This window comes from Syngnathus typhle, linkage group LG3, assembly GCF_033458585.1.
Source record: "Syngnathus typhle isolate RoL2023-S1 ecotype Sweden linkage group LG3, RoL_Styp_1.0, whole genome shotgun sequence".
Classification (NCBI taxonomy): domain Eukaryota; kingdom Metazoa; phylum Chordata; class Actinopteri; order Syngnathiformes; family Syngnathidae; genus Syngnathus; species Syngnathus typhle.
This window is the reverse complement of record NC_083740.1, coordinates 6,910,964-6,935,306: the sequence shown is the minus strand read 5'-3', so window position 1 is coordinate 6,935,306 and position 24,343 is coordinate 6,910,964. Positions and strand designations below refer to the sequence as shown.

The window sequence follows — 24,343 nt, the reverse complement described above, 5'->3', positions numbered from 1 at the left end:
TACACAGGGGTCGCTTCCCAGAGTGGTACAACAAACTGCACGGACACTTGTGTGCTGCCGAGGCGGCACGGATTCGTGACTCCTTCGTGTTGCCCACAGACAAATGAGACTCCCGGAGAGAGGAAGGCCATCCTCCATCTCATTACAAACACAGGACAAACCTTGGCTCCTGGATTTGAAGGACTTTGTTGTTGATGTTTTTTTAAACCGTATTATTGATGTTACCATTTAATATGCCCTCTGGTCCTGCCATTTAAGTATTTATGTGGGTGAAAGAACATTGATGAGATGGGATGTGTGACTTTATCCAAAGAGTGATATTGCTTCTGAGAAGCAAAGGTGACTGACTGCATGTGTAACGAGAGCAAACAATACTTAAGGTCAACATACTCCAGTGTACATACACTAACTACTCTTTTCACACCTAATATTAATGCTGTCTCTCTTGTCTTACATTCAGCTTTTTTTTTTTTCTGTTACGTGGGAGGAAGCGCATACAATATTTATGATGTCGTGAGGATTGATGAGTGCATGGGTGAGAAAAGACGTGAATGTGCTGGCTCGGTTTGAGATGATTTGTGGATCGGAGAGGATAGGATAACAAAGTGGTGGCTGGCTCACCAAAAGCAGCAGGAAAGCACCATGACACCTCCCTGAACGTTCCATTATGAGGAGTGGATAGTGTTGAAGACCAATTGACACAAGTGGACCAAAAAAAAAAAAAAAAAAAGGCACCCTTTATCTTTCTAGACATTTCCACAGAGTAAATTTAACAGTATGACGTATGTCCGCAAACGTATTTTGAGTCCTTAGAATATTGACTGTCACAGTGCATGAAAACACAACACGTCCAACACAAAAATGAAAACCGTAAGAGAAAAGGTCCTTTTATAAAGGAGGAGATTTTACAGGTTTTACTGTAAAGATGCATGTTAATGCGCTTTTACAAAGAAATATGAAAGACAAGTTTCTCACTGTGTAGTTGTTCACTTGTTTTAACACAGCTTCCTGCATACTTCACCTAAGCCATCCATATCGTTCATGTAACCGTCTCTATCAAACAACACATGACTATGATCGTTAATTTAAAACAAATATATTTATACCTCAGATATATGTTTGTTTTGTATCCTTTCGTTGTATTGTATTGTAAAGGTTAAACTCTGTTACGGAAATGGGGAAAAAAATGCTTTATCTTTTTTATTAATATTATTTCTGTACAGTTTAATCAAAGTGCACTATTAAATGTATTAAAATAAACACTGGTGATTTTCTGATGTAATATCGGGCGTATCGCGAGGCCACGCCACAAATAATTTCTCATAATCTCGTTGGTAATTTGTTTGCTTGTTCTGATCCAGGAGTGGATTACTGTTATCGCCACATTCAACTATGCCAGTTAAGCACCGATAGTGCCAACAAGGAGCTGAGGGGAGGTCAGTACCGGCCACTGCATTTCTACATGCCGTTCTCTCAATTGCATCTTACATAACACGTTGTACAGTACTTTCATATTGCCCAAAACAAAGGGGCTCATTGTAGCACAGCTGCTCCAAAGCCAGCGGCCTGGAAGGGGGGACATGTAATGAGACCTGGTAGAACGCAGACCGCCGTCACGGTTGAAATTGTTCACATTCATAAATGTGCACCTCCTGTATGTCCTCGAATTCTTGAATGATCACTTCAACAGTCGTAGGACATCACAATGTTGCAATCTATCGGCCCACGGGCTTTTTACATGTAGTTCTTGGCCACCATGTTGGTGACTGCTGGTGTAATACAATGAAAAAGAAAAATGAAAACTAACACTGCAGAGTGATCATAGTTTAGGAAGACGCTTTTCTACGTCCAAGTTCCATTTCTGGGTCTATCGGCATAACTTAAAAACAAAGCAGACAATGATGATGTTTTTAAGGTTAAGGTTTGTTTGACTTTTAAACCCTGTCTTTCTAGAACTATAAGGTTGAAGTTAATTGCATCCCTTGACGATTTCTTTTTTTTACTTCGAATTTTCCACTGCAGTGGAGGTAAGTTACTATGACAACAACTAGGTTGTGCAATATTCTTTTTTTGGGTACATCAAAAGGAGAAAATTGTGTATCCTGTGGACGCAGTGAACTTAGGTGTCAGGTGCTGCCTGTTGTTGTTCTTCTGACAGTGCATTAACTTTGGACCATGCGTTGAAGCTCGTTCCAAGTGTGACAGCTGTAGCAAGTGGTGACTTGACTGGGACAACTATGCACTTGGTTTACGTGCCGGTGCTCTCGCTCCCTCGATCACTCTTCACTTGGCCATGAGGAGCTGGCAAGGAGCCACAGCCTCCAGAAGGCCTCCAGTCTTGGAGATTTCCTTGTATGTATTTCATTAGCAACAAGAACTTCCAGCCTCACGTCATCCTGAAACACATGCGCTGGGATGTTTGGAGATGTGCATTTTGTGCCGAGAACCCAAACACGGCAGGGAGATTATGGAGGGCCAGATAAGGCTGACCCTGAGTCAGCATGCATTCCTCCACACTTGTCTGAGATTCAACCACAGAAGTGTTCCCACATTGATAAATGAGTACAAAACATACAAGTGCACGCTTGATTGTGATTGTACGTTTCTGGGTGCATGTCATTAGAAACTCTGGTCCTCGTCTGCATCTTAGGCTTAGCCACATTGTTATTTACACTATTTTGAACAATGCAAGCACTTCTAGCCAAGTAGAAGAGAGGAGGGTCCGTCAGGAGGTCGAATGCAACGGGTTCATGAAGCTTCATTTTCCTGTTCTATAGATTTCCCGACTAGATAAGTTGAACATTTACTAAGTTAACACAGAAATAGGTTGAAAGTCAGGGTTGACACAATGAAATAAAAGATGAGGGCATCAATTACCATTCAGCGACATCTTGAAAGAGAGAGGAATTTGACTTTATTTTAACGTCTCGTGAGTGACTGAGTCTATATTACATTCAATAACAGATGTTCAATACAGCCAGAGATCACTCTTAAGTCTACATATTTTCTACATGTGCTCATGCAGATGATCATACCGTACATAGCATTCCGGCACGTCATGTAAGGAGAGCAACATTTGCCCGCTGGCCTCTTTACCACTCTGAACATTTGAGTAGCTATGTCTGCGTAGAAGGAATCCCACATAACTGCCAAATATGACACACAACGTTATGGGTCACAGTTGATTGGTACTGTGCTTGTACGTGTATTGCGACAACACTAGTGATATTGCGTTAGATTTGTGCTACAGATAACACATTCAGTGGATTTTTCTAGTTGGAATTCCCTGTGAGGAGACATTTGATGTTTGACAGTTTTGTTATTATTTTGTTTATTTGCGAAAACACTGTTGCTGTCGCAACGCTGAGTTCCACAATGCTAAAAATGAGGGTTTAAACATGCATAAAAACTCTTGAAAGTTTGCAAACACATTTTGCTGAGCAATAGAATCAATATTTCATTAGTTAATTGTGTGATTGAAAAACATTCAATAGTATGATGGTTATCAGCAGCACCCCGTGCAAATTTTCAAAAAAGAAGTCTCAGTTGTACGTTTTACCTAGAGCTACAAAACTAAGGTGGTCCATATAACAGCTATTTAACATATCCACATAAATTAATTCAGCAGGTTGGTTTTGCTGAGCATATCTTGAAAGATCAACCCTGCCCTCTGGTGGCCCTTTGGAAAGTATATACGCACCCCAAAACAAATCACACCTTCATCCATCTATCTTCTACCTTATCAGGGAGGCTGAGTAGTGTAATTGTGACACACCCTCCGGTCCCCCTTCTTAAAAAGGGGGACCACCACCACAGTTCGCCAATCCAGAGGCACTGTCCCTGATGTCCACGCGATGTTGTAAAGGCCTGTCAGCCAAGACAGCCCCACAACACCCAGAGCCTTTAAAAATCCCAGGAAGATCTCATCCACCCTCGGGGCTTGCCACCAAGGGGCTTTTTAACTGCCTCTGTGACTTTGACCCACCCCAGAGATGGGAGAGCCCACCTCAGAGTCCCCAGGCCCTGCTTCCACAATGGAAACCAAGGTCTTTGGGTGCTACGCAGCCACCTTGCATCCAACCCCTTTGGCCCATCCCACCTTCCCTGGGGGACCCACATTGCCTTTTTGGGTTGAGCCCCGACTCCAGGCCTGCTCCAGAGGGGGCGGGGGGCGTTGACTCGTACCCGGGGTAACAGGATCTATTTGTATGCATCACTATGAGGGATATATAAACTGTGTTTTGTCTGGCCCCTCACCGAGGACCCTTTTACTATGGGTGACCCTGCCAGGGTGCCTGGTATTACCCGTATGTATACAAAATAAATACCGAATCGGCCTTAATCACCTCTTCCTCGTTAGTATAGTGGACAGTATCTCCGCCTGTCACGCGGAAGACCGGGGTTCGATTCCCCGACGGGGAGTTCGCTTTTTCTTGTTTTCCAATTTCTCTCTTTTCATTTCCAGGAGTTCTCAATTTACATGTTGCTGAAGCTCCGAATCGATTCTAATTTCCACAATCTAGACCAATTCAAACCGTTCCAACGCCTAACAAATTGTCTTTTCTGACCATGTATTTGTTCAACACTGCACTCTTGTGGCCATATAGAAAAACACACACCCAAAACCAAACCACACCTCTTCAAACTAAATAATTCAACAAAATCACAAATCTTGCACATTATTTGAGAAACCACGAAGATAACAGTAAGATCTATTTTCATTCTATAATACTGCCACAAATAATGATAATAATGAAATAAATGGAGAATAAAAAAGAATTTATACCTCAGATCCGATTTGAATATGACAAGTGGTTCATGAAGCACCCTTTGTGGGCCATTATATCCAATTTGAATTAGCAAATCTTTAAACATTTATATAATTAAGTTTTGCCCGGTTGCCGTCAGACTTCCTCGTTAGTATAGTGGACAGTATCTCCGCCTGTCACGCGGAAGACCGGGGTTCGATTCCCCGACGGGGAGTATGATCTTTTACTTCCCTTTGTTTTTCCCTACTGGCTGTCTGGAATTTCTGAATTGCTGAAGCTATGAATGGATAAGTACTAGTTGTACTAGGTTCATCTTGTTTTTTCTTTTTCAATTACTTCTCTGGTTCTTCTATATCAAACAAATTTGTTTTAGGTTCATTTACCTGACATGTTTCGGCGGAATCCTCTGATGAAGGCGGAAGATTCCGCCGAAACATGTCAGGTAAATGAACCTAAAACAAATTTGTTTGATATAGAAGAACCAGAGAAGTAATTGGATAAGTACTAATATTAGGTATCAAGGAACGTCTTGTAGAAGCAATAATTCCTTCACGTCCTCTTTGCGGTTATGAAACTTGACTCGGGCATGGTTTTGTAACCCAGTCACTGCGGCCAATCACGGGCGAGTCTGTGCTCACGTGACGTGAGTTTTTATGTAACTAACGAGTGTCCACAGGGAAAGTCGAGGACATACTCGAGGAGATGAATAATCGCGTTAACCGAGGAGACGGCTATTTCTCGTAACATTGTTCTTTCATCATGTCGCTCCAGGAGCCAGATGAGGATGCGACGGGGGAGAGGAGCGCTTTTTTGATAGGCACCGAAAAGGACGACGTCCCCGAGCAGGAGGACGTGGACCACCATCAGCTCATCCTGCTAAAAGCCAATGCTTTAACCTCGGAGAACTCCCTTAAAGAGGCCATTTACTGGTTCTCGATGGCCTTGCGCTACGGCCCCGTGAAACCCGAACAGCTAAGCACGTTTGTGGACTGTATAGTGCGAAATCTAAAAGAAAAGACCGCCTGCGGGTCGGTCTCGCCGCCCAAGCTGGACTCGAAGGACCAGGATAGCTGCTGGGATCAAGTGTTTGACTGCCCCAGTTGCAACAGTTTTTTAGGGGAACCCGTGACGTTAGCGTGTGGACACTCATTCTGCAAGAGATGTTTGCACCGAGGGCTGCTCTCCAAGTGCAAGTTGTGCCACGAATCGGTCAGAGGCGAAGGCAAGCCCAACGTGATTTTGTGCGGACTCTTATCCAAATGGTTCCCCAGCGATGTGAAACGGTTCAAAAGACTAAGCGAAGTGGATGAACTGTGTCTGCGGAATCGCTGCGTGGACGCCGTGGGGCAAGCGAGCGATATGATCCAAGCAGGTGAGTTGTAAACTTTATTCTACGGGATTTATTTTGACAGTGGATGTTTGCTTCCTGCAATTGAGCATGAACATTAGATTACGTAGACACGCCTTCAACGGGTTGGCCCCTCGCCGGGATACGTGAATGCGTCCGCCGTATTGAATATGGCAAATGTCAACTTTCGCTAGAATTTGCAAAGTACACAAAGTCAATCCCCCACTCGTACAGTGATATGTTTCACCGAAAATATAGGCGAATGTCGTAAAAACAAAGGAAGATTTCTTTTAAAAACGAATCGAGATATATTACGTCATTTTGTTGTTCAACTGGGTTTATTGTCAAGCAGTTACCATAGCGACGTCGTTAACGGTCTGCGCCGAGTTTACGAAAGGTTCACACACGGCGCATGCGCGTCTGGGTCAGCTTGCGTAAGTTAGGTCGTGACACTTATTGCAGGTTTTGTAATTTGCGGGGGGGCTGGTCTTATTGGTTATATATGCTGCAATGCAACCAATGGCTTTTACACAACGAAAATGGTCATGTGCATCACTTGATGATTAGGCCTCTTAGGTTTGGTAACATGACAACAATATGAAAGAGGGGGAGAAGTAGGTGACTTTTCTTGCAGCAGACTGTGAAAGTAGCAGGGATGCAGTTTGAGGAAATCCATTTGAACATCATTAAATAATCCAATACCATTGTTCTTGCACGACATTGCAATGGTTATTTAAAAGTGGGTCAATGGGGTAGAGGTAAAGTTACGCCAGCAAAATGCAAATTGTTCTCGAATTGCTCTTGTCATTGGAGTAAGAATCTTGATCATCCTGGTCATGTGAAACGCCAACGTCCCCGAAACAAATGACTACATGAATGCATTTGTTCCTAAACACAGTTTTAGGTTGTATCTTAGTTTTGTGTAAAAATCCAGACAGCTGACTAATTGTCTAATGCTCGTGTTCGACCTCTGCTTAAAATGCAATACAATACAAGAATATCTTTATTTATATAGCGCTATCACCACCTTTTTGCTGTAACAAAGTGCTTTACAAAGACCTAAAATTATATAATATACAATACAAAAATATAACAAAGTATCACATTAAACATTGGCAATAATACAAACATATGACTTGTTGTTTGAAGCGGTTATAGATGATCCACCAGTGGATCGAAGGCATCTGCTCCAGCTAAATTGGGAAAAGAAACACTCCCTTAAGCATCCATTGAGGAAAAGAGAGGCTTGAGAGAATGGTTCAGTTCTCCTGCCCCAAATAGGCCCGTCCGATTAAATTTCAATTGCCGATAGACAGTTGTTGTTGTTTTAATCGTGACACAAACAGTTCCACAATGTTTTTTGAGATGCTTGAAAATAGGAAAATTCAAAATAATTTCTCTTGCCTCTCTTTTTGCTCCCCATGCATGCTCTTTGAAGAACCCAAAACAACAGCGGATGTACGACTCTTGAGAGCAGAAGCATATACATCTCTAAAACAATTTGATCTAGCTCTGGAGGACATTGAGTTTTGTCTTGCATCTGGCTGTACCGCTCAGGTAGGTCAAACTCAGTCAAAAATCAATCAGAATGTAAATATTCTTCCTTCTTACTTTTTTTTTTTAATATATATGTATTCTTTAAAAAAAGCACAGGCAGCATCACACCAATATTTTTATCATCAGCTCAAAACAATGCAAATATGTCAGTGTTTGTTTTACTAAAGCAGTGACCACTAATTCTTTTTGTTTGTCAAAATGTTTTAGTTAGATGTACACCATTGACTTTCACTTCAAATTACAAGCGAAGACAACGGCATGGTTCCTTTGTTTTTGTTTGTGCCTTGAAGCTGCAAATTCGGTGATTGTAACAACCTCCTAAATTTGATGTTATGTCCTGGTAGGCTTTGTTTAGGAAAGCCATGGTGCTTCACGAGATGGGCGAAGTAGATCAATCCCTCCAAGTCTTCCTCAATTGCCTTGCTATGGACGAAGATTTCCCCTGCGCAAAACGACAAGTAGAAAAGGTGAGCTAACACATCTCATTATGTGATGTTGTCTAACTGAATTGTGGCCACAATCTTATTTTCGGCCTTTTATTACTGTTTGTTGTGAACGCTATAATCTTTGTTGAGAGACTTAAAGTAGCCAATGTGAGAAATCCCCTACTAGATTTTATGGAATCCCCAGGGGTCAATCTGGGCTCCCATATTGAATTGTCATAAAGATCTTAAGCGGCGTATGGTATTCTATGCCATCAATTGCCCCTGCCCCCTCTCGTTGCCGAGCGAAGAAATAGAAACTAACAAGGTTAGTTTGTGACTGATACTTCTTGCTTTGTGCCTGTTTCCATATTTGCGTTGCCTTTTTGAGTGTTCCTGTCTTTCTGACTTGACTTGAATTTTGGGACTTGAGCAAGGAACCACTATTAGTTGGCAGTATCCAAAGTTTAATTTTATCATTGTATGACAATACAAATGGGGAAATTCGTGAACAATTTCTCAATGCAGTTTTGTTTATAAATTCAATGTGGCACGGTTTTAAAAGTTTGCAAAGTACTATCCAAAAGTAGAAAACCCAGGAAAACAAAACGTAAGACAACTGACTAATTTACGCCATTTTTCGTGACACCATGATTTTGCGTGATCATGTCGCGTAGGTTACACACAAGAGCTTTTCGCTACAGCATGGCGGAAGGTAGAACTTTGGCATTATGCATTCAGAACAGGGTGATATAACTTTGATTATTATTATTATTATTATTATTATTATTATTATTATTATTATTATTATTATTATTATTATTATTATTATTATTATTATTATTATTATTATTATTATTATTAATACAACAACACGACAGGTGATGGTTTGTCAACTGCATATGTAAACATGAATTGTAAGAGAAGCATGACAAGTCTTTTAGGAGAAGTTAGAGTGTGGCCGACAAGGTAGCTTAGATCTAGCATTTAGTGCAGCCAAGTCACCAATTAAAACACAAAAGGTGTGGTATTTTTGCCTCATCATGATCCTGTTGACAGATGTGCCATCTTAAGTATAGGTCAAAAAGTTAAGCCGTTTTGGTCGACACCCCTGATTGGAACGCAGAAACGAAAGCATTAAATACTCAACATAAAAGAGGTAGCAGGAAGTACTTATAGTATTACATTGACTTAACTTGAGAAATAAACCGATAAATAGTTTCACTTGCCACCGCTGTATCATCTTGGTTATGTTCGCTAAAGAGCAGGTCTTGTGACTTTAGCTTCAATCAACAAAACCAGCTCTGTCACTGTTATGCAAGCGGAACACAGTTGACTCATTGTATAAAGTTGAACCTGATTTTTAACGGCACATTTATCTGCTCAACATGTTTTGATATGAAATTCTCACTGTTGCGCAATCTTTGTGTAACTATCGGGCTGCCTCGTTTAGTATCAAAATGTATGTGCAGTTTTTAAGAATGATAACGAATACATCTTATGTTGTCTTTGTAACAAACGTCGCAAGTGCTGTACGTCATACACATTCATGTGAAAGTGTTTTTTTTTTTCCCTGCCTCTTGGGGGCTTGTCAGAAAAAAAGTTAGAGAACCTTTGCTGTACAACAAGATTGCATAAGCAAGTCTGGTAACTCATCTTGTTGTTGTTTTCCCCTCTCGCAAAGTTGTTGAATTTGAATTAAACATGTCTGCTGCTTGCAGCAAAGCAGATATATCAGTTTTCAAACCATTAATTGTGATCATTTAAAATGGCCAATTATGATCATTTGAAATTGGAATGAAGTGATTTGATGGCATAGTGAATGCTGTCGAAGGTTTTTACCTTACAAGGTGACAGGAACCTTGGGGGAGTGACTTAGAGCTCATAATGACTCATAAGAAGCTATTATAAGAATGGGTAGACATACTTTCTTGGCTCTGCACATTTATTCATTTGTAAGTTTAATATGAGAATGAAACTTCTGAAATTGACTAACAGCCATTTGTGGTGTGTTTTTATGAAATACTTGCTATTGAAACATTTTTTTTATGGTTTCCATGAGACTTACCAGCTCTTTATTGGACAGTGACAATATTTTTGTTTACACCAATTCCAATTGTTATCTTGTCAGAGGATTTTCAGGGTTTCTGCAGTTGTTGAGGACTACATAATTGACAGACAGATCACATGCTGTTTGTTTTCGCCAGATTTTGTGTGACCTGCTCTCTTCGGCTAACGACAACATCAAGGTCGGCCTGAGGGAAACGGCGCAGAATACGTCACCCCACTTGCGCAGTAAAAGCCTTGTGGCCGGTGCCCAAGTTGGGTTACAAATTCCAGTCCAAAGACAAAGCCAACACCATGTCCGCGCTGTGTCGGCACACCAGCAAACAGACAAGCAGGAGGTCAGATAAATCAAGACAACCATCGTAATTTTTTGAATCATATTGCATTGCTTTCCTTGATAGCACATGTAGCAATGTAAATAAAATAATAAATGAATCAAATCTATTATTAAATTAATTGACTATTCTAATAATTGAGCAATCATTTAGAGATAATATTTAGCTTAACATTTCCCAAATCCTCGTATTTCAATCTCTCAACAGTAGTTAATCTCTGATTTTTGTAGTTCTTCATGAAACTAGACTGAATATGTATTGTTTCATCAAAAAGATATTTGCAAACATCTGCTTTTACTTGTGTAAATAAACAAATGGCCAATACGCTAATGATTGGTTAATAAGCAGTAATTGGGAAAATAAAATGTTTTTGTAATACACTTTGATGATAAATGATGAATCTGATCATTTGATTAATTGATCAAGTAATCAATTTGAAAATTATTTGATCGTTCCATGTGTTAATAAGAATTGTTACCTTTGTGCCACAGAAACGCCGGGAGAGTCTTGAGCGTACCGGTCTGAGTCGAGCTCATTCCCTGCGACGTAATGGCCCCAATTCTGGCGAGCTGGGACTGAAGAGGGTGTGCTCCGCCCCTCAGCTTGGGGACCAGGAGAAGGCAAGTCTGCTGAAGAGGAAGTTGTCCATTTCGGACATTGAGCCTTACATTGTGGACAGCGGAAGTAGCAAGTATAAAAAGCAAGGTATTGTGCGGCACTTTTCTCACTCTCCTGGTTTTCTTTTGTAATTGCAAACTGATTATTATTACAAACAAGTGCATGAGTCATAAAGATTGAGTTAACCTCATGTTCTCTGTCTCCCTCAAGGTGTGAAAACTTCTCCCAAAAGAGCAACCAAAACTAAAGCTTACAAAAGTGTTCTTGAGGATCTCCTTGATGCCAATGACCTTGAGTGCTCTCTCTGCATGAGGTGAGCCCGCATGTACACTCACGCTTCAGAATCTGAATGATGATATAATTGCAGCATTAGTCTCTTTGATTGACCATGAGAAAAAGCGCTTTGGGGGGCCCATGAAGAACTGAAAGAACGAGCAATAAAAGGAAATGAAATGAAACACACTTAATCTGTAGGTATATAAAATACACAGTTAACTATCCATTCAATATGAAGTACGCATAAGTAATTCCAAGTCAAAGTACAGCTTAGGTAGGAATCATTTGGGGCGTGAACAATGTACGTAGTTTCTACACAAAACACATCCTGCACTGATGAAACTTGAAAATGAACCTTGAAATGCATGTCTAATCAGGCCAATGCTATGTCCAAACCAGGTTATTTTACGAGCCTGTGACAACGCCGTGCGGCCACACCTTTTGTAAAAGCTGCTTGGAACGCTGTTTGGATCACACGCCAAATTGCCCCCTGTGCAAAGAGAGCCTAAAAGAGGTAAGGGCATGCCCGCATGGTGACTGATCTTTTCTCTATCATGTATGATTAATCATAAACCTCTCCCCCCTCGGCAGTATCTAGCGTGTAGAAAGTACACTGTGACAAGCATACTGGATGTGCTGATCAAACAGTATTTTAGTCAGGAGCATGAGGTGAGGTCCAAGATTCACCTGGAGGAGACCAGAGAGCTTTCTGAGTAAGTTAGCTAATGCTTCCCTTTCCTTATCTCCATTTAGAGTCAGCTTGTAATTCTCTCCTGTTCTGTTCCGACTGCAGCTTGACAAAGAACGTGCCTATCTTTGTTTGTACCATGGCGTACCCTACGGTGCCTTGCCCGCTGCATGTATTCGAGCCACGTTATCGCCTCATGATCCGCCGCTGCATGGACACGGGCACGCGGCAGTTCGGGATGTGTATCAACGACCCCCAGAAAGGGTAAGCGAAAGGGTTTTGTGTACGTCGCAGTTTCATGAGCTCTTGATACTGGAAGAACCTGCACACAAGGATCATGTTCATGTGACTGATGACATCAAGTCGTTAGTTACATAAGAGGGAATGGTGCCAAGCATCTTGGCAAAATTAACTCTGTGGCATCCACCGTGGCAGGTTTGTCGACTACGGCTGTATGCTCATCATCCGGAGTGTTCACTTCCTGCCTGATGGTAGATCCGTGGTGGACACTATCGGAGGGAAGCGCTTCAGAGTCCTGTCCCGAGGAATGAAGGACGGTTATAGTATTGCTGACATTGAGAATTTGGAAGACACGAGGGTACGAACTGTTCCCTGAAATGTTGCTTTGTCCTACAGTACTTGAGTAATTTACTCTTTCACTTGGCACGACACGGAATCCAACCGTCACCGGTGTGTTCATTATTGGCTCTTAGGTGGAAGCCAGAGAAGAGCTCGAGAGCCTACAAGAGCTCCACGATGCTGTATACAATCAAGCCCGTGTCTGGTTCCAGAATCTCAAGATCCGCTTTCACAACCAGATCCTTCAGCACTTTGGACCAATGCCCGAGAGGGAAGCTGATATCCAGGTACAACTCTTGACCTCCTCGGTATAAGACAGATTATGGCCAGTGCCTCTGAATCACTACACAAATGCAGTCCTTTCCCAGCTCTGGTTCAAGCTTCAATTTTCTCGTTTATTGATCACCCGTTTATCACGGGGAATATGTTTCAGATCGACTTGCAATAAGTGAAAATCAAAACAATCCTCACGGGACAATACACAGGAACATCACATCTAAAATTTAAACCTGGGGACAAGTTTAATTATAAATGTGAAACGTCTTCACCATCCAAGAACAGTCTTGTGTCCATAAATATCATTGTATTACGTCAACGTTGTGGAAGCGAAGGGCACCAGAGTCTTTTGCAGGACAGAGGTGCCATATTATTTGTCACGATTAATCTTGACGCCCTCAGATGAGCGGGTACGTGCCACCCCTCAGCTAACCATATCGCCAATAGGATAAACCGCCACTCGTCGGTCATATGACTTCTGATCAAGAGGAAGGTCACTCATGTTATGAATACTTTCTTTTGCGTCATGGAATTTGCCTCGTTTTATATTTGTAAATACCACATTCTGTATTTGAGAAAAGTGCAAATTTGACAGTCAATTGCTTGTTTAATTTTGTTTGGGAAGGCCTACTTTACTGTGGGGTTAACAGCCTTAGAGGTGCATAATAGCACGTTGTGGTTGGGGGGGTGCTCGCCTCTTTACGCCAAAGAGGATTACATCTCGACTCCCTCAACAACCTGAGGGGCGGATCCTTTTGACAGTATTGGCTCAAGAGCTTTATGGGTGCTTCATAGCTAATCCTAGCTCCACTGTTGCATCACAAGTGTCATGGAGAAAATCGCCTTGTCGGTATAGGAGGCGGTCGAAGCTACAATGAAGTACAGCTACGATCACATTCATGGTTGCTTCCGGTTGCCTAGTGGATGCACTTAGCAGGTATCCTTTTGTGGGTACACAGAATTGAGAAGAATAAACACGCACGCCAACATTAGCCTACCCTTAAGTCATGTGCTTGTTTGCTCTCGTATTACAGGTGCAAAAGCATGTGAGAATATTGTAAAACGATTCCCAAAATTGTGCTGTTCAATTCAAATGAGGAAACTCGTATTCTAGATTTATTAAACACATGGTAGAATAAATCTCAAAGGGTCAATTACCCCTTTTTATAAGCAATATTGTAATAAAACGTTTTTGACATAGTGAATTTTGCTGTAACTTTCCCAATATATCTAAAATTACGAAAAAAAAAAGAAACTATTTGTGTACTGAATCTTTACACGAGTTTCAGTTTTTGAAATTAAATGAATGAAAATAAATGATCCCCAATCTTATAATTTGTTGAGATGTGCCTGTATACGGCAGTTCTTTTTTTTTTTTTTTTTTTTTAACAAGGCGACTCCTAACGGACCTGCGTGCTGCTGGTGGCTACTGGCTGTGCTGCCCATCGACCCGCGCTACCAGCTGTCTGTCCTCTCCATGACCAGCCTCAAAGAGCGTCTGGTGAAGATCCAGCACATTCTCACCTATCTGCAGAGCATCCCCAACAGTTAGGAGCTTCCTTGTCTCGCCTCCACCACGCCGCCAATTGGAAACTGTAATGAACCCCGACATCCGATCCTTCCGCACACAGCTATGCTGTGAAAACATTCTTGAACTTGCGGAAATGTGGCCAAACCGCCTCAGGGATTCTTCCAGTGACGCACAATATTTTGTTTTCTCAAACATGAATCACGACAGATCAAGTGGCTGTCACCTTTCTGGAATATGGTGAGGAACTTCCTGATGCACAGTAGTGTTGTCTAGGCTTGTGTAAGTGGACATCATTGAGATGGACTGAGGATGTTGGTTTGGGTCACGTCCCACCTGTTGAAAGTGGGGTGGAAGGGGAGCGGGCAAGATTCTGCCGGGAAAATCCAGAATGCTGCACAAACAACTACAAGACTATCAAAGGTCTACATAATACCCAAGTGCAACCAAACTGACATTGATGGTTTACGCTGGCCCTGTTATCGAACAATAATCAGATCGCCCACATTGTTGTCTTGTTTCCACTGTCTTGTTCACTCTACTTCCATCATGTCCCAAACTTCCTGTTGACATCAGATATGTTGTTTCCATGTGGCCATGCTCAAATACTCATGACCATCATCCTGAATGCACGCTTGTCAAAATCTTCCTCCCCGGACTATTTACTGCAAAAATCTTCCAAGGCTTGTCACTTAGAACGGGAGTTATTTTTGAATCCAACTACTTCTCAATATCACAATATTCAGTTACTCCTGCTGAATTAAGTGGGAGGATAACAAATGTTTGTATATTGTGACCTTATTTTTTGTGTAGACGTTTTGAATAGGGGATTTGCAATAAGAAGCCACCAAACCAGTGTATATGTATCTAGAAGGCAAAAATTTAATATTATTAATATTCCATAGATGCCCCTCTCTCTCTGCTTCTATGAGAGAACCTGTTGCCTTACACTCTATAAATTTGTGGTTTTAAGTTACACTATGCTTGGTTTACCATTCTTTTACATCTTGATGTAAAGTATCATCAAATATTAAGATTTATTTTTCCAGCAGTCCAACGCAACATTTCTTCACTATGTTGGAAAGATACAAATTCATGGCTGCTTTATGTAAATCAGTTGTAAAGACATTGTTTGTCTTGCTATTTGCTCCGTGTGTTAAGTTAATAAAAATACTTTTTTTTTAGTAGGGTCTAGTTGGGCCTCTGTGTTTTCCTTTAACGTTGCCTTTCTGTATATTCACTCCCCCAAAAGATTGAGAAGGTGCAGGGAACGTTTTGGGGAAGGGGTGAGTAGCTTTTTATAGTCTTCTGAAGGGCTTACAGGATTTACTCTATTTATTTATTTTGTTAAGTATACATTGCGTCCCTTAATTTGTCAACGAGACAGAACCCAGCGAACTCAGTTGCTACTTCGGATGCACTGTCCAAGGTTATGGTTGTTTACAGATGCAGTGGAAATTTATTATGTTTCCATTGCACTAGTGTTTACTTTTAAAACAATAGCACCATCTAGGAGAATGACAAAACATCACAAGTGCTTTGTGAAGCTTCATTTCCCCTAATTAGGAAAATTGTAATTATAGGAAATATTTGGAAAATATAAACAACCATATTTTCTGGACTATAGGTCGCACCTGAATATAAGCCACACCAGCTACAATTAGGGGGAAGTCCACTTTTGTTCATATATGACACAACAGACTATAGGATGCAGGTGCTTTAACGTTTAATTTTAATATGTAAGAGAATATGCACAAATTATACAATATCATAAAAATCCATTGATAAACCGCACTGGACTACAAGCTGCAGTGTTCAAAGCGTGTGCAAATAGTAGCAGTTTATAGTCTGGGAAATACGGTAAGTACAAAAAAAAAACAAAAAATAGCAAGTTCAACAGTAACTAAGCGTGCCTATCTAGGCCTTCACATCCTCATGCTGGTTCTCCCCTGGGGCTCATAGTCCCGTCAGAAATCCATATGCATAGCCCCAGTTAAGCCATTCCAGCATCTTATTTGAGATAAATATTTATAAATCACTTGTATCAGTCAAGTTTACCCTTTCAGCCCTGGGAGAGAGAAAAGAAAAATCCTTATTTGTCACAGACTGAAATGACTTATCCCCCTCTTTATTGCATGAACGTGTACCCTTTGCTGCCACAAGGGGACGACAAAGCAGCAAGAATATTTTACTATTACTGTACTTTATAACTCACATTGCACTAACTGCCTCTTTATTTTGAAAGCAAAACGTCACGGGACAGAAAGAAGTAACTCAGAGGAGCAGAGTGATTGTGGTGCCGGCCTCACCCTCCATCAGAGATCACCGAGCAGAGAGCATCATCATGAACTCTGCGGAAGGAGACAGAAGGTGATGATCACAAAATGATGCTGGTGTACATTATTATCATCTCACACTGAGTTTATTCATACACCTAAAAGTTTCACACATGGTGATGTGATGACATCAACAGCAAGTTAATGAACCACACAAGTGGCGATGTGCTAGAAAGAACAAAAGTAATTGGGTGAGGCCATTTCAGGTTAATATCACTTTTCTTAAATAATGAAATACCTTTTTTCAGAATGGAAGAAAAGCGGAACCAAATACTTACTGCGCCCGTCCGACAAAACCCCGTGGCCCCTGCCTGACCCCCCTAGTGAAATTAGTCTAGAACCACCCCTGAATTAGAGCCAGGAGAAACCTTGCTCATTGTATTAAAACCAAAGTCTTTAAACTCACGCAGAGTTAAAATGAGTTGAAGCCACCAACTAATTAGATTACCTCCGCCTTTATTGGTTGTATCAGAGATTCAAGTCCCAGCCCATCGAGCCAGCCAATCGTCTCTATGAAATCCATTCCAAATCAACTCACCCAACCTAATCACACCTATTGTCTCACAGGAAGCCTTCTCATTGTCTACATGCACATGGAGCTTTTGACTGGATGGGCACTTGAGTTTAATGCCAGATTAACCCACTATCTTTAGGTTTCATGAGACTCTTTTATGATTCTCTGAAACCCATTTACTAAAAGAACATTGCCACTAATTAAAGAGATATTGTTGAAGAATTTTTTTCATTTGAATTTATTCTTAACAAAGTTGATGAATATAGTTGCCAGAAGAAGCAGCCTTTGAATGCTTCTACTGCGCATTCAGTATAACATACGATTATTTGTGAATTATGAATAATTCAATATACTAGTCATCTTTTATACAACTTTATACCACATGCATATATATTGTATGATGCATAATATGAATATATTATTAGCATATTTTCTAACTGATTGACTGCGTAAAGTAGGATGCCTGATTATTAAACTCTACAGAACTTGAAACTGAGGCAAAGGGAGGACGGAAGGGGGCAAAAGAAAAAAGAATATTAAAACATTGTGACTCAGCCGCATTGTATCCCTGTATATGCTGCAAGCGCTTTTCCCCATATACTGTAAATCAGCTTGATGTTCTTTATACAAGGCTTGTGATGGCTTTTCAAAATGATGATGTGATTTTGATGACACCTATTGAGCTGAGGGGCAGCAGGAGGCACAAATCTATAATCCCACTCGGGGCCTATTGGAAGGTCTACATGCGGGGCATTCATTTATTGTTGCACCTTGTTAGACATTCTGACCATGTGACACCTTCGAACTGTGCCCTAGGGGCTTGTTGATGACGCCGAGAAGGAGTACTTGCTTATGGATCCCTTTTCACTGTGACACGCCTTTTTATATGTCCTCGATAATTGCAATAGATTGGATTGCTGTGACGAGACAAAACAAGTTACACTTTTGTGTGCTAAATCATGCATTCCCCTGCAATTGTGTGCGCGTGTACGTGTGTGTATATATACGACGTGTATTTCCTCAGCAGGTAATGCAATTTCTTCTAAGTCCTTGAGCTGTCCAGCCTAGTGTGTTCTCAATGTGTCGCATGTGACACACGTGCAGGCATGTGTATTGATTGAGGAAAAAGTACAATTAGATTGCAAACCTCCAAGGCAAGGCTCCTTCATATAATCAAGCCTTTTTGCCCTCTTCCTCTCTTTTGTTTATCATTTGCTCTTGTGTTGTCTTTTAGCAGCTTTGTTTGTTTGGTGCTTCCTGCCTTGTGTTGAAGTGTTGTGTTGAATCATACTTACATTATTAGAAGAAAAATTAGGCATAATTGCCAAATTCTTCATTTTTTCTCACATTGTGATAATGGAGCCTATCCCAGCTGACCTAGGGCATGAGTCTTACTAGGTCCCGACAAACTTAAATCATTGCTGCTTGTTCATTGATTTTTCTCGTGACAAATGTTTAAGCCTTGGTGACTTGCGGTCATTCGACTAGCTCTACGTCTCGTTCTGTCCTTGACGTTGTTCTTTCCTTCTGCCGCGACCCCCAGTTCAGCTGCTCACCATCAAAGTCGATGTTGCCATCTTTGTTTAGGTCAATGTCACCGAGAATTTCCTCTAGCTCGCCTTTCTTCAGCTTCTCACCAAGCAGGGTCTTCATCCCATCCTTCAGCTCTTCAAGCGTGATCTTCCCATCCCCATTACAGTCAAACTGCAAATGAAAGTCAAACCAAAGGATGTGGAGGATTAGAAGATGAGAGGAAGAAAAGGAAACTTTTTGGATAAACAGAACACAAACAACAGCGAGGGTTTTAGGGGTTATTAAAAGCCGCATTAAACAGCCAATTAAAATGTTCTTCAGATAGAGAAGAAAGCGATTGGATGTTGTGGAGCTTCTACGCAGCTCTGTGCGGCCCCTTGAAAGCTGCAAACAGCTTAAATCTACAGATGGAGCAATGCTGACTCATGACATGTTAGTCCTCAAGTGAGAACATCTTTGGAAGTGAGGAAGGGGCTGGAAGCAAATTTTCATTTGCACCCACCGTGGTGCCTGGAGTCACTCATGCGTCTCTCCTTTGACTGGTTATTTATGGTGCAATGACGCAAGAAACACTTCACTGAAAACATATGACCTATGTGTTGAAAAATAAAAGTGCTAACAAGCTAGACTGAGAGCATCATAGCCAATTAAGTTATATTTTGGGTGTTGGCATAAAGGCTGCAGTCCCATGAAAATGTGTTTAGTCTTTAGGCCAGGCATCTCTTAGGAGCAGCTCCTTCAATTAATAAATTTTTTTTTGGAAGAAGTGAATTAAATATTAATCATGAAATAATAAAGTAACTTTATTACTTTTAAAGTAATCAACCCCAGCCATACAGTAAGGTACTGCTATGAGAGCACATTTGATTCCAGACAAGCTCTTAATTGTATCTTTAACTGGAGTGACAAAGCAGTCAAACAAAATCATAAACCAGTTAGTGGATGTAATAAAAGGCTTCTAAAATGTGATCCTATTTGATGCATGAGACTATATTCCAAATAAGACTCTACCCATATAAATAAAAAACGAGTGCACCGTAGCATTTCAAGCATTCTTTAATATTTATTAGCATAGACGGCCTTTATGTCAGTGTCATGCATTCGGCAGTCATGATTAATAACCCACCCCCCCTCACACATACACACAGTGCTCGGGTGAGAGGCTTGCTTACAAATTCCAGGAAATAACCTAATTTGTCTTGGCCACATCATGATTTTGCTCGGAGGAGGAGGTGGGACTTAGAAATCTTGTTTTTCTGACTTTGTGGCAGCATTTGGTACCTAGCTGGGCCTGCAGTGGGGATTTACACAACGTAATCCACCTCTTTATAATTCAACTATTATGATGCTATTACAAAATCATAATAATTTAATACGATACTAAAACACAATATATAATAATTGTTCTACCTACTTAAGCAGGTCGGGAATCAATATGTGGACGTTACATGTTTCTACCCTTGCTTATGTGGGATGCCAAAAGCATTTTGGGGTGGGTTAGATTTTAATTTGTCACTGTATTGTTCGGAGATTAAGTTCAATACCATGTGCGCTTTTAAGGTAAACTAATATTGTGTGTGGCACTGTTGGTTTAAATGAGGGGTTTAACAGAATGGCAACTCAGTGTACTTTCAGCCATATGTTCAACCGAGTGTCACTTAGAGGAGTAAAAAAAATGCAACTGGTTCATGAAGCAAATTTGAAGCTTCATTTTCCCTTCCGTACTTTTTGTACAACCTCTTCACATAAGATCCACACACTTTCAATGGCATTGAATTTATTTATTTATTTATTTATTTATTTATTTATTTATTTATTTATTTATTTATTTATTTATTTATTTATTTATTTATTTATTTATTTATTTATTTATTTATTTATTTATTTATTTATTTATTTATTGCTGTTATTCTTACCTGTTTGAAGGCGCAGCGGAGCTCCTTGAGCCCAACCATGTGAGCTGTCTCAGCCAGCATCCTCGGGCCCATTAACTCACAGAAGTCATCAAAGTCCACGTGGCCACCCCCTGCAGAAGGAGAGCAACACTTGAATGTGCAGGTGGGCAATATTAACATTGTTTATGCTGAGCAAAACAAAGTAAGGACATTTTTATTGCACATTAATTTGTTTTAATGTAATGTTTTTTGGCCACCTGAGGGCAGTAAAACAAAGTGATGGCACAGCAACAAATCAAACTCTCCTAATGAGTGTCTGCAAAAGCTTATTTAGACATTAGCCAGGTGCTTAGTTATCTCTCACTTATGGTGGATCCATCCACCTGGTTATTTACTTTTGGCTCTGTCTGGATTCATTAGAGAAAATATAGAAACTATCTACCGCGTCTACTGCTCAATACTTAAAAGTGCTATGATTTAATCACTTCTAAATACTTGAATGTGCTGTGTATGTGTTTAATCACATATTACTGAAAAGTGGAAGTGTAATTACAACAAAATGGAACTGCAGAATATTACAGCACAAGAGTCAATCTCATGGCCCGGGGGCCACATCTTGCCCACTACATCATGAAAGGGATCACACAAGAAGACATGCATGATGTGCCTTTAAATGTAACATACAGAGTTTTTGATGCACGTCAAAAAGTTATATGTACGCCTGACTATCTTGAAGGATTAATTGATGCAAATGAAACACCCATTTTGCATTCTGCTCATACTGTTCAAGGTAAACCTGGAGAAGCCATGCTAATTGCTCCTTTAACCTAACATTATCATAAAACACGGGGAAGTGCTTGCACAATCCATTACATTCGGTGAAGATGTGGACTTTTTCCACTAGCTTCTCAAGATAGACATTAGCTCACCAGCCACTGGTTGACTGGTTAGTTGCCATATGCTTGTCACGTGATTTTTTCTTAATGGTGACAGTTGGAACAAATGATTCCAAATATAATGAGTTTCAAAGGGAAAGAGGTTGAACGGAACAGACTGACTTTGGTTCCACTAGAAAAGCTTTGTGGGCATTTAATGAATAAAATGTTGTGTTTCCCCCCCATTATCATTGACTTGCAGCAGCAAATCAAAATGGTAATTTAAAAAACAGCAGCTGAAAAACTCAGAAATGTGAGACAGCTAATTATGTGATTTTCTCCTAGCAAATGATTTTCTTAGTTGCCCTTAAGGTAAGGTACATTTTTCTTGTGGAGCAGCAGTCTGGTTTTTTTTTTTTTTTTTTCTGCTTTAAGTGGGTCAGCCTATAATCATAGTACGGAGAAAAAAAACCTTAACTAAACGTCATAGGAGAAAAATATTTTTTTTCCAACTGAGTGTGCTTGACTGGTTTTGGAAAAAATATATAATTTCATGGAATTGTTGGCTCCTTAGAGATTTAACAAGAAAAGAACTAAAGCCTCCCTGTGGGGTCAATTTAAATGAGTAGCATGCATGAATAATTCAAATCACTGTATACAGTACAAATGTGAGAAAGCACAATTTGCTCATAGCTATGTAGCCTGTAGATGCCTTTATCATCTATGTCTAGATAGATAGGTAAATATCTTTCAATTTTGACATTAATGTTACCTGATCTTGTCATTAGGACAACTCAAGCGTTAAATGTATTGAAAACATGCCAAGTGGCATAGTTACAACGATAGAAATAACATCTGGACTCAGGTCCTCTGAGATTACGGCGAGGATTCTCTGCCATCTTGATGACCACTTTATGTTTTGTTTGTGAGCAGCATTATTTAGGGAATGGATGCTTTTGCGTCTTGTGTGACATTGACTAAGTATAGTATCGTTTCAGTTCTGATGAAGTCATGATATTTTTTTCTGTTACAGTTAAGGTTTATGGTCATTTAAGGAGCTGCTCATATTAATGGTGCCATAGAACACATCAATTGATGATCTCCTGTATGTTAGTGTCTTCTGGAATATCAAAGACACCCATGTTAGATTTGGCTCTCCCTTCATGTCCCATTTTCTCAGAATTCATAATGTAAAAGCTGAACAATTCAGTGTCAGCTCTGTTTTTGTTTGATGAAAAAGAATCAAGAGCAGCCCCATTTGTGACCGCTGAGAGGGAATATCTCAACACGCGCTTCAACATACAGGGTGAGGGCAATTAATCACTCTGCAAAAATGCATCCAATGTCCCTGGCTTCAAAGACAAACATCATTTCTGCACGTGGCAGTAAAAAAGTGCTGCACACATGTCACGATGTTACATATTACACACACTTGCTCACCTGAGATAAACTCATCAATCATTGATTGACTGACATTGAATTCTGAGGGAGGAATGACATGCACGCAGTCGCATACAAAGCCGACAAAATGAATACAAACATCTCATCTTGATCTGCTGGATGATCTCGATCAGTTCCATCTCCGTAGGCATGTAGCCCATAGTCCTCATGCAGTCAGCAATGTCTTTGTAATGTATAAATCCATCCGCATCATAGTCAAACTCCTTGAAGGCCTCTCGCAACTCTAACACACACAAAGACGCACATAAATCCTTAAAATGGTGTTATAAGAAGAGACCAAGAGATATAAACTCAAAAATATAATAGAACAAGATGTGTCAGAATACATCTTAAATTTGATTCAGCAAACCAACAGCTCAATGACAGATGGCAGCATCATAGTAACTCGGTCCTGCTAATACTATCTTTCCTACTGTTTCACTCTATAAAAACGACTGCTGTGAAAATGGTCGTTAAAACAATGAAGCTGCGCTAGGCTGAGATATTAATACATAAACAGTTCAGTCAACACGTCTCCAGGCAGATAAACTTCCCTTATCTAATGAGAACCGTTTGAAAGCTTTTTATTAAAGGCAAAATATTGAAATGAGAATGAGAGCAGACTGTGCCTTCAGAACACAATAAACGACAGATGTGATTTTAAGATAGAACTTTAGTCTCAAAGCAGAATGGCATATCTTCACAGACGTAAATCTAAGCATGCTTGTCAAAGTTCAGTAATGCAATTGACACGTGGCTGCCCCCGTCACCCAAAAGGCATCTTACCATCTAACTCCAGGGGCATTAACTCTCGCTCCTATGCAGCACAAGGAGGAAAAACAATGGATTTAGTTACATGACAGGATTGGAATAGAAGATAGAAAAATCACAAGGTCAAATTCCCTTGAGAAGCGCTCCGGAGATAATCATTTTGTTAGAATATCACGTAAATCATGTCGGCACAGCCGCATGATGACAATAAACTAATGGGATTTCACCCTGCAACATTTCGGTCACATTTGCAAAATGACGCAAGATGATACACTCCTTACACACGCGCACACACACACACACACACACGCTGGTCTACAGCTGCAGCTTCCAGAGGGACCCGGCATATGCTTAAGCTATGTGCATACAAACACACACCCACACGTAAACAAATGTAATGGTGAGGCGTACTGATTTTGCTCTGTTCAGACAGCGAAAGATGGCTGCATATCCTTGCCAGTACAGGAACACAAAACACATCATTTGCATATCTTCCTGTGCGTTCTGTATTCTCTG

At 40.5% G+C, this 24,343-nt stretch overlaps 4 protein-coding genes, 1 long non-coding RNA gene and 2 other non-coding genes across 10 annotated transcripts in view; 5 read left to right on the top strand and 2 right to left on the bottom strand.

Annotated features, from left to right (window-relative positions):
* Positions 1-1,260, top strand: part of dlc1 (DLC1 Rho GTPase activating protein) — a 57,235-nt gene extending 55,975 nt beyond the window's left edge. For all 3 annotated transcript variants that reach the window (XM_061273942.1, XM_061273944.1, XM_061273945.1), the window contains one exon: positions 8-1,260. In XM_061273942.1, the coding sequence (XP_061129926.1) occupies positions 8-107 (100 nt within the window). In that variant the 3' untranslated portion in view covers positions 108-1,260. The remainder of the gene's footprint in view (positions 1-7) is intronic.
* A 3,090-nt stretch (positions 1,261-4,350) lies between these two features.
* trnad-guc (transfer RNA aspartic acid (anticodon GUC)) lies at positions 4,351-4,422 on the top strand. The gene has a single exon. It is a non-coding gene; the product is annotated as a tRNA-Asp (tRNA).
* A 489-nt stretch (positions 4,423-4,911) lies between these two features.
* On the top strand, positions 4,912-4,983 carry trnad-guc (transfer RNA aspartic acid (anticodon GUC)). The gene has a single exon. It is a non-coding gene; the product is annotated as a tRNA-Asp (tRNA).
* A 244-nt stretch (positions 4,984-5,227) lies between these two features.
* On the top strand, positions 5,228-20,806 carry lonrf1 (LON peptidase N-terminal domain and ring finger 1). Of its 2 annotated transcripts, XM_061273887.1 has the most exons (13): positions 5,228-6,141; positions 7,556-7,674; positions 8,019-8,141; positions 10,304-10,501; positions 10,990-11,203; positions 11,327-11,429; positions 11,792-11,906; positions 11,984-12,105; positions 12,186-12,344; positions 12,516-12,678; positions 12,794-12,946; positions 16,709-16,833; positions 20,773-20,806. In XM_061273887.1, exons 1-13 carry the CDS (start codon positions 5,529-5,531, stop codon positions 20,789-20,791), a joined length of 2,226 nt encoding a protein of 741 aa, XP_061129871.1. In that variant the 5' UTR covers positions 5,228-5,528; the 3' UTR covers positions 20,792-20,806. The 2 variants fall into 2 exon arrangements, with proteins under 2 accessions (XP_061129871.1, XP_061129870.1); XM_061273886.1 differs by lacking the exons at positions 16,709-16,833; positions 20,773-20,806 and adding an exon at positions 14,329-15,645 and having other exon boundaries at positions 5,230-6,141.
* On the bottom strand, positions 7,976-11,114 carry LOC133151126 (uncharacterized). The gene is made up of 3 exons (XR_009713862.1): positions 10,977-11,114; positions 10,165-10,466; positions 7,976-8,116 (listed from the first exon to the last, which is right to left on the bottom strand). It is a non-coding gene; the product is annotated as an uncharacterized LOC133151126 (long non-coding RNA).
* Positions 16,517-24,196, bottom strand: cabp4 (calcium binding protein 4). Its single transcript, XM_061273890.1, has 5 exons — positions 23,843-24,196; positions 23,157-23,300; positions 20,763-20,872; positions 18,870-19,017; positions 16,517-16,814 (listed from the first exon to the last, which is right to left on the bottom strand). Exons 1-5 carry the CDS (start codon positions 23,859-23,861, stop codon positions 16,786-16,788), a joined length of 450 nt encoding a protein of 149 aa, XP_061129874.1. The 5' UTR covers positions 23,862-24,196; the 3' UTR covers positions 16,517-16,785.
* Positions 20,774-24,343, top strand: part of doc2d (double C2-like domains, delta) — a 41,150-nt gene continuing 37,580 nt past the window's right edge. Inside the window, exon 1 of the mRNA XM_061273889.1 lies at positions 20,774-20,904. The gene's annotated coding sequence lies outside the window, so the exon portion shown is untranslated. The remainder of the gene's footprint in view (positions 20,905-24,343) is intronic.

What these genes read in the sequence shown, in the direction of transcription:
- lonrf1 (XM_061273886.1), top strand. Translation starts at nt 5,529, where the DNA reads ATGTCGCTCCAGGAGCCAGATGAGGATGCGACGGGGGAGAGGAGCGCT. An exon ending in GCAAAGAGAGCCTAAAAGAG is followed by an intron (nt 11,907 to 11,983) that starts GTAAGGGCATGC and finishes CCCCCTCGGCAG; the next exon opens with TATCTAGCGTGTAGAAAGTA. An exon ending in AGAATTTGGAAGACACGAGG is followed by an intron (nt 12,679 to 12,793) that starts GTACGAACTGTT and finishes ATTGGCTCTTAG; the next exon opens with GTGGAAGCCAGAGAAGAGCT.
- cabp4 (XM_061273890.1), bottom strand. An exon ending in TCCGCTGCGCCTTCAAACAG is followed by an intron (nt 19,018 to 20,762) that starts GTAAGAATAACA and finishes TTTCATTTGCAG; the next exon opens with TTTGACTGTAATGGGGATGG. An exon ending in TGGCAACATCGACTTTGATG is followed by an intron (nt 16,815 to 18,869) that starts GTGAGCAGCTGA and finishes CTCCTTCCGCAG; the next exon opens with AGTTCATGATGATGCTCTCT.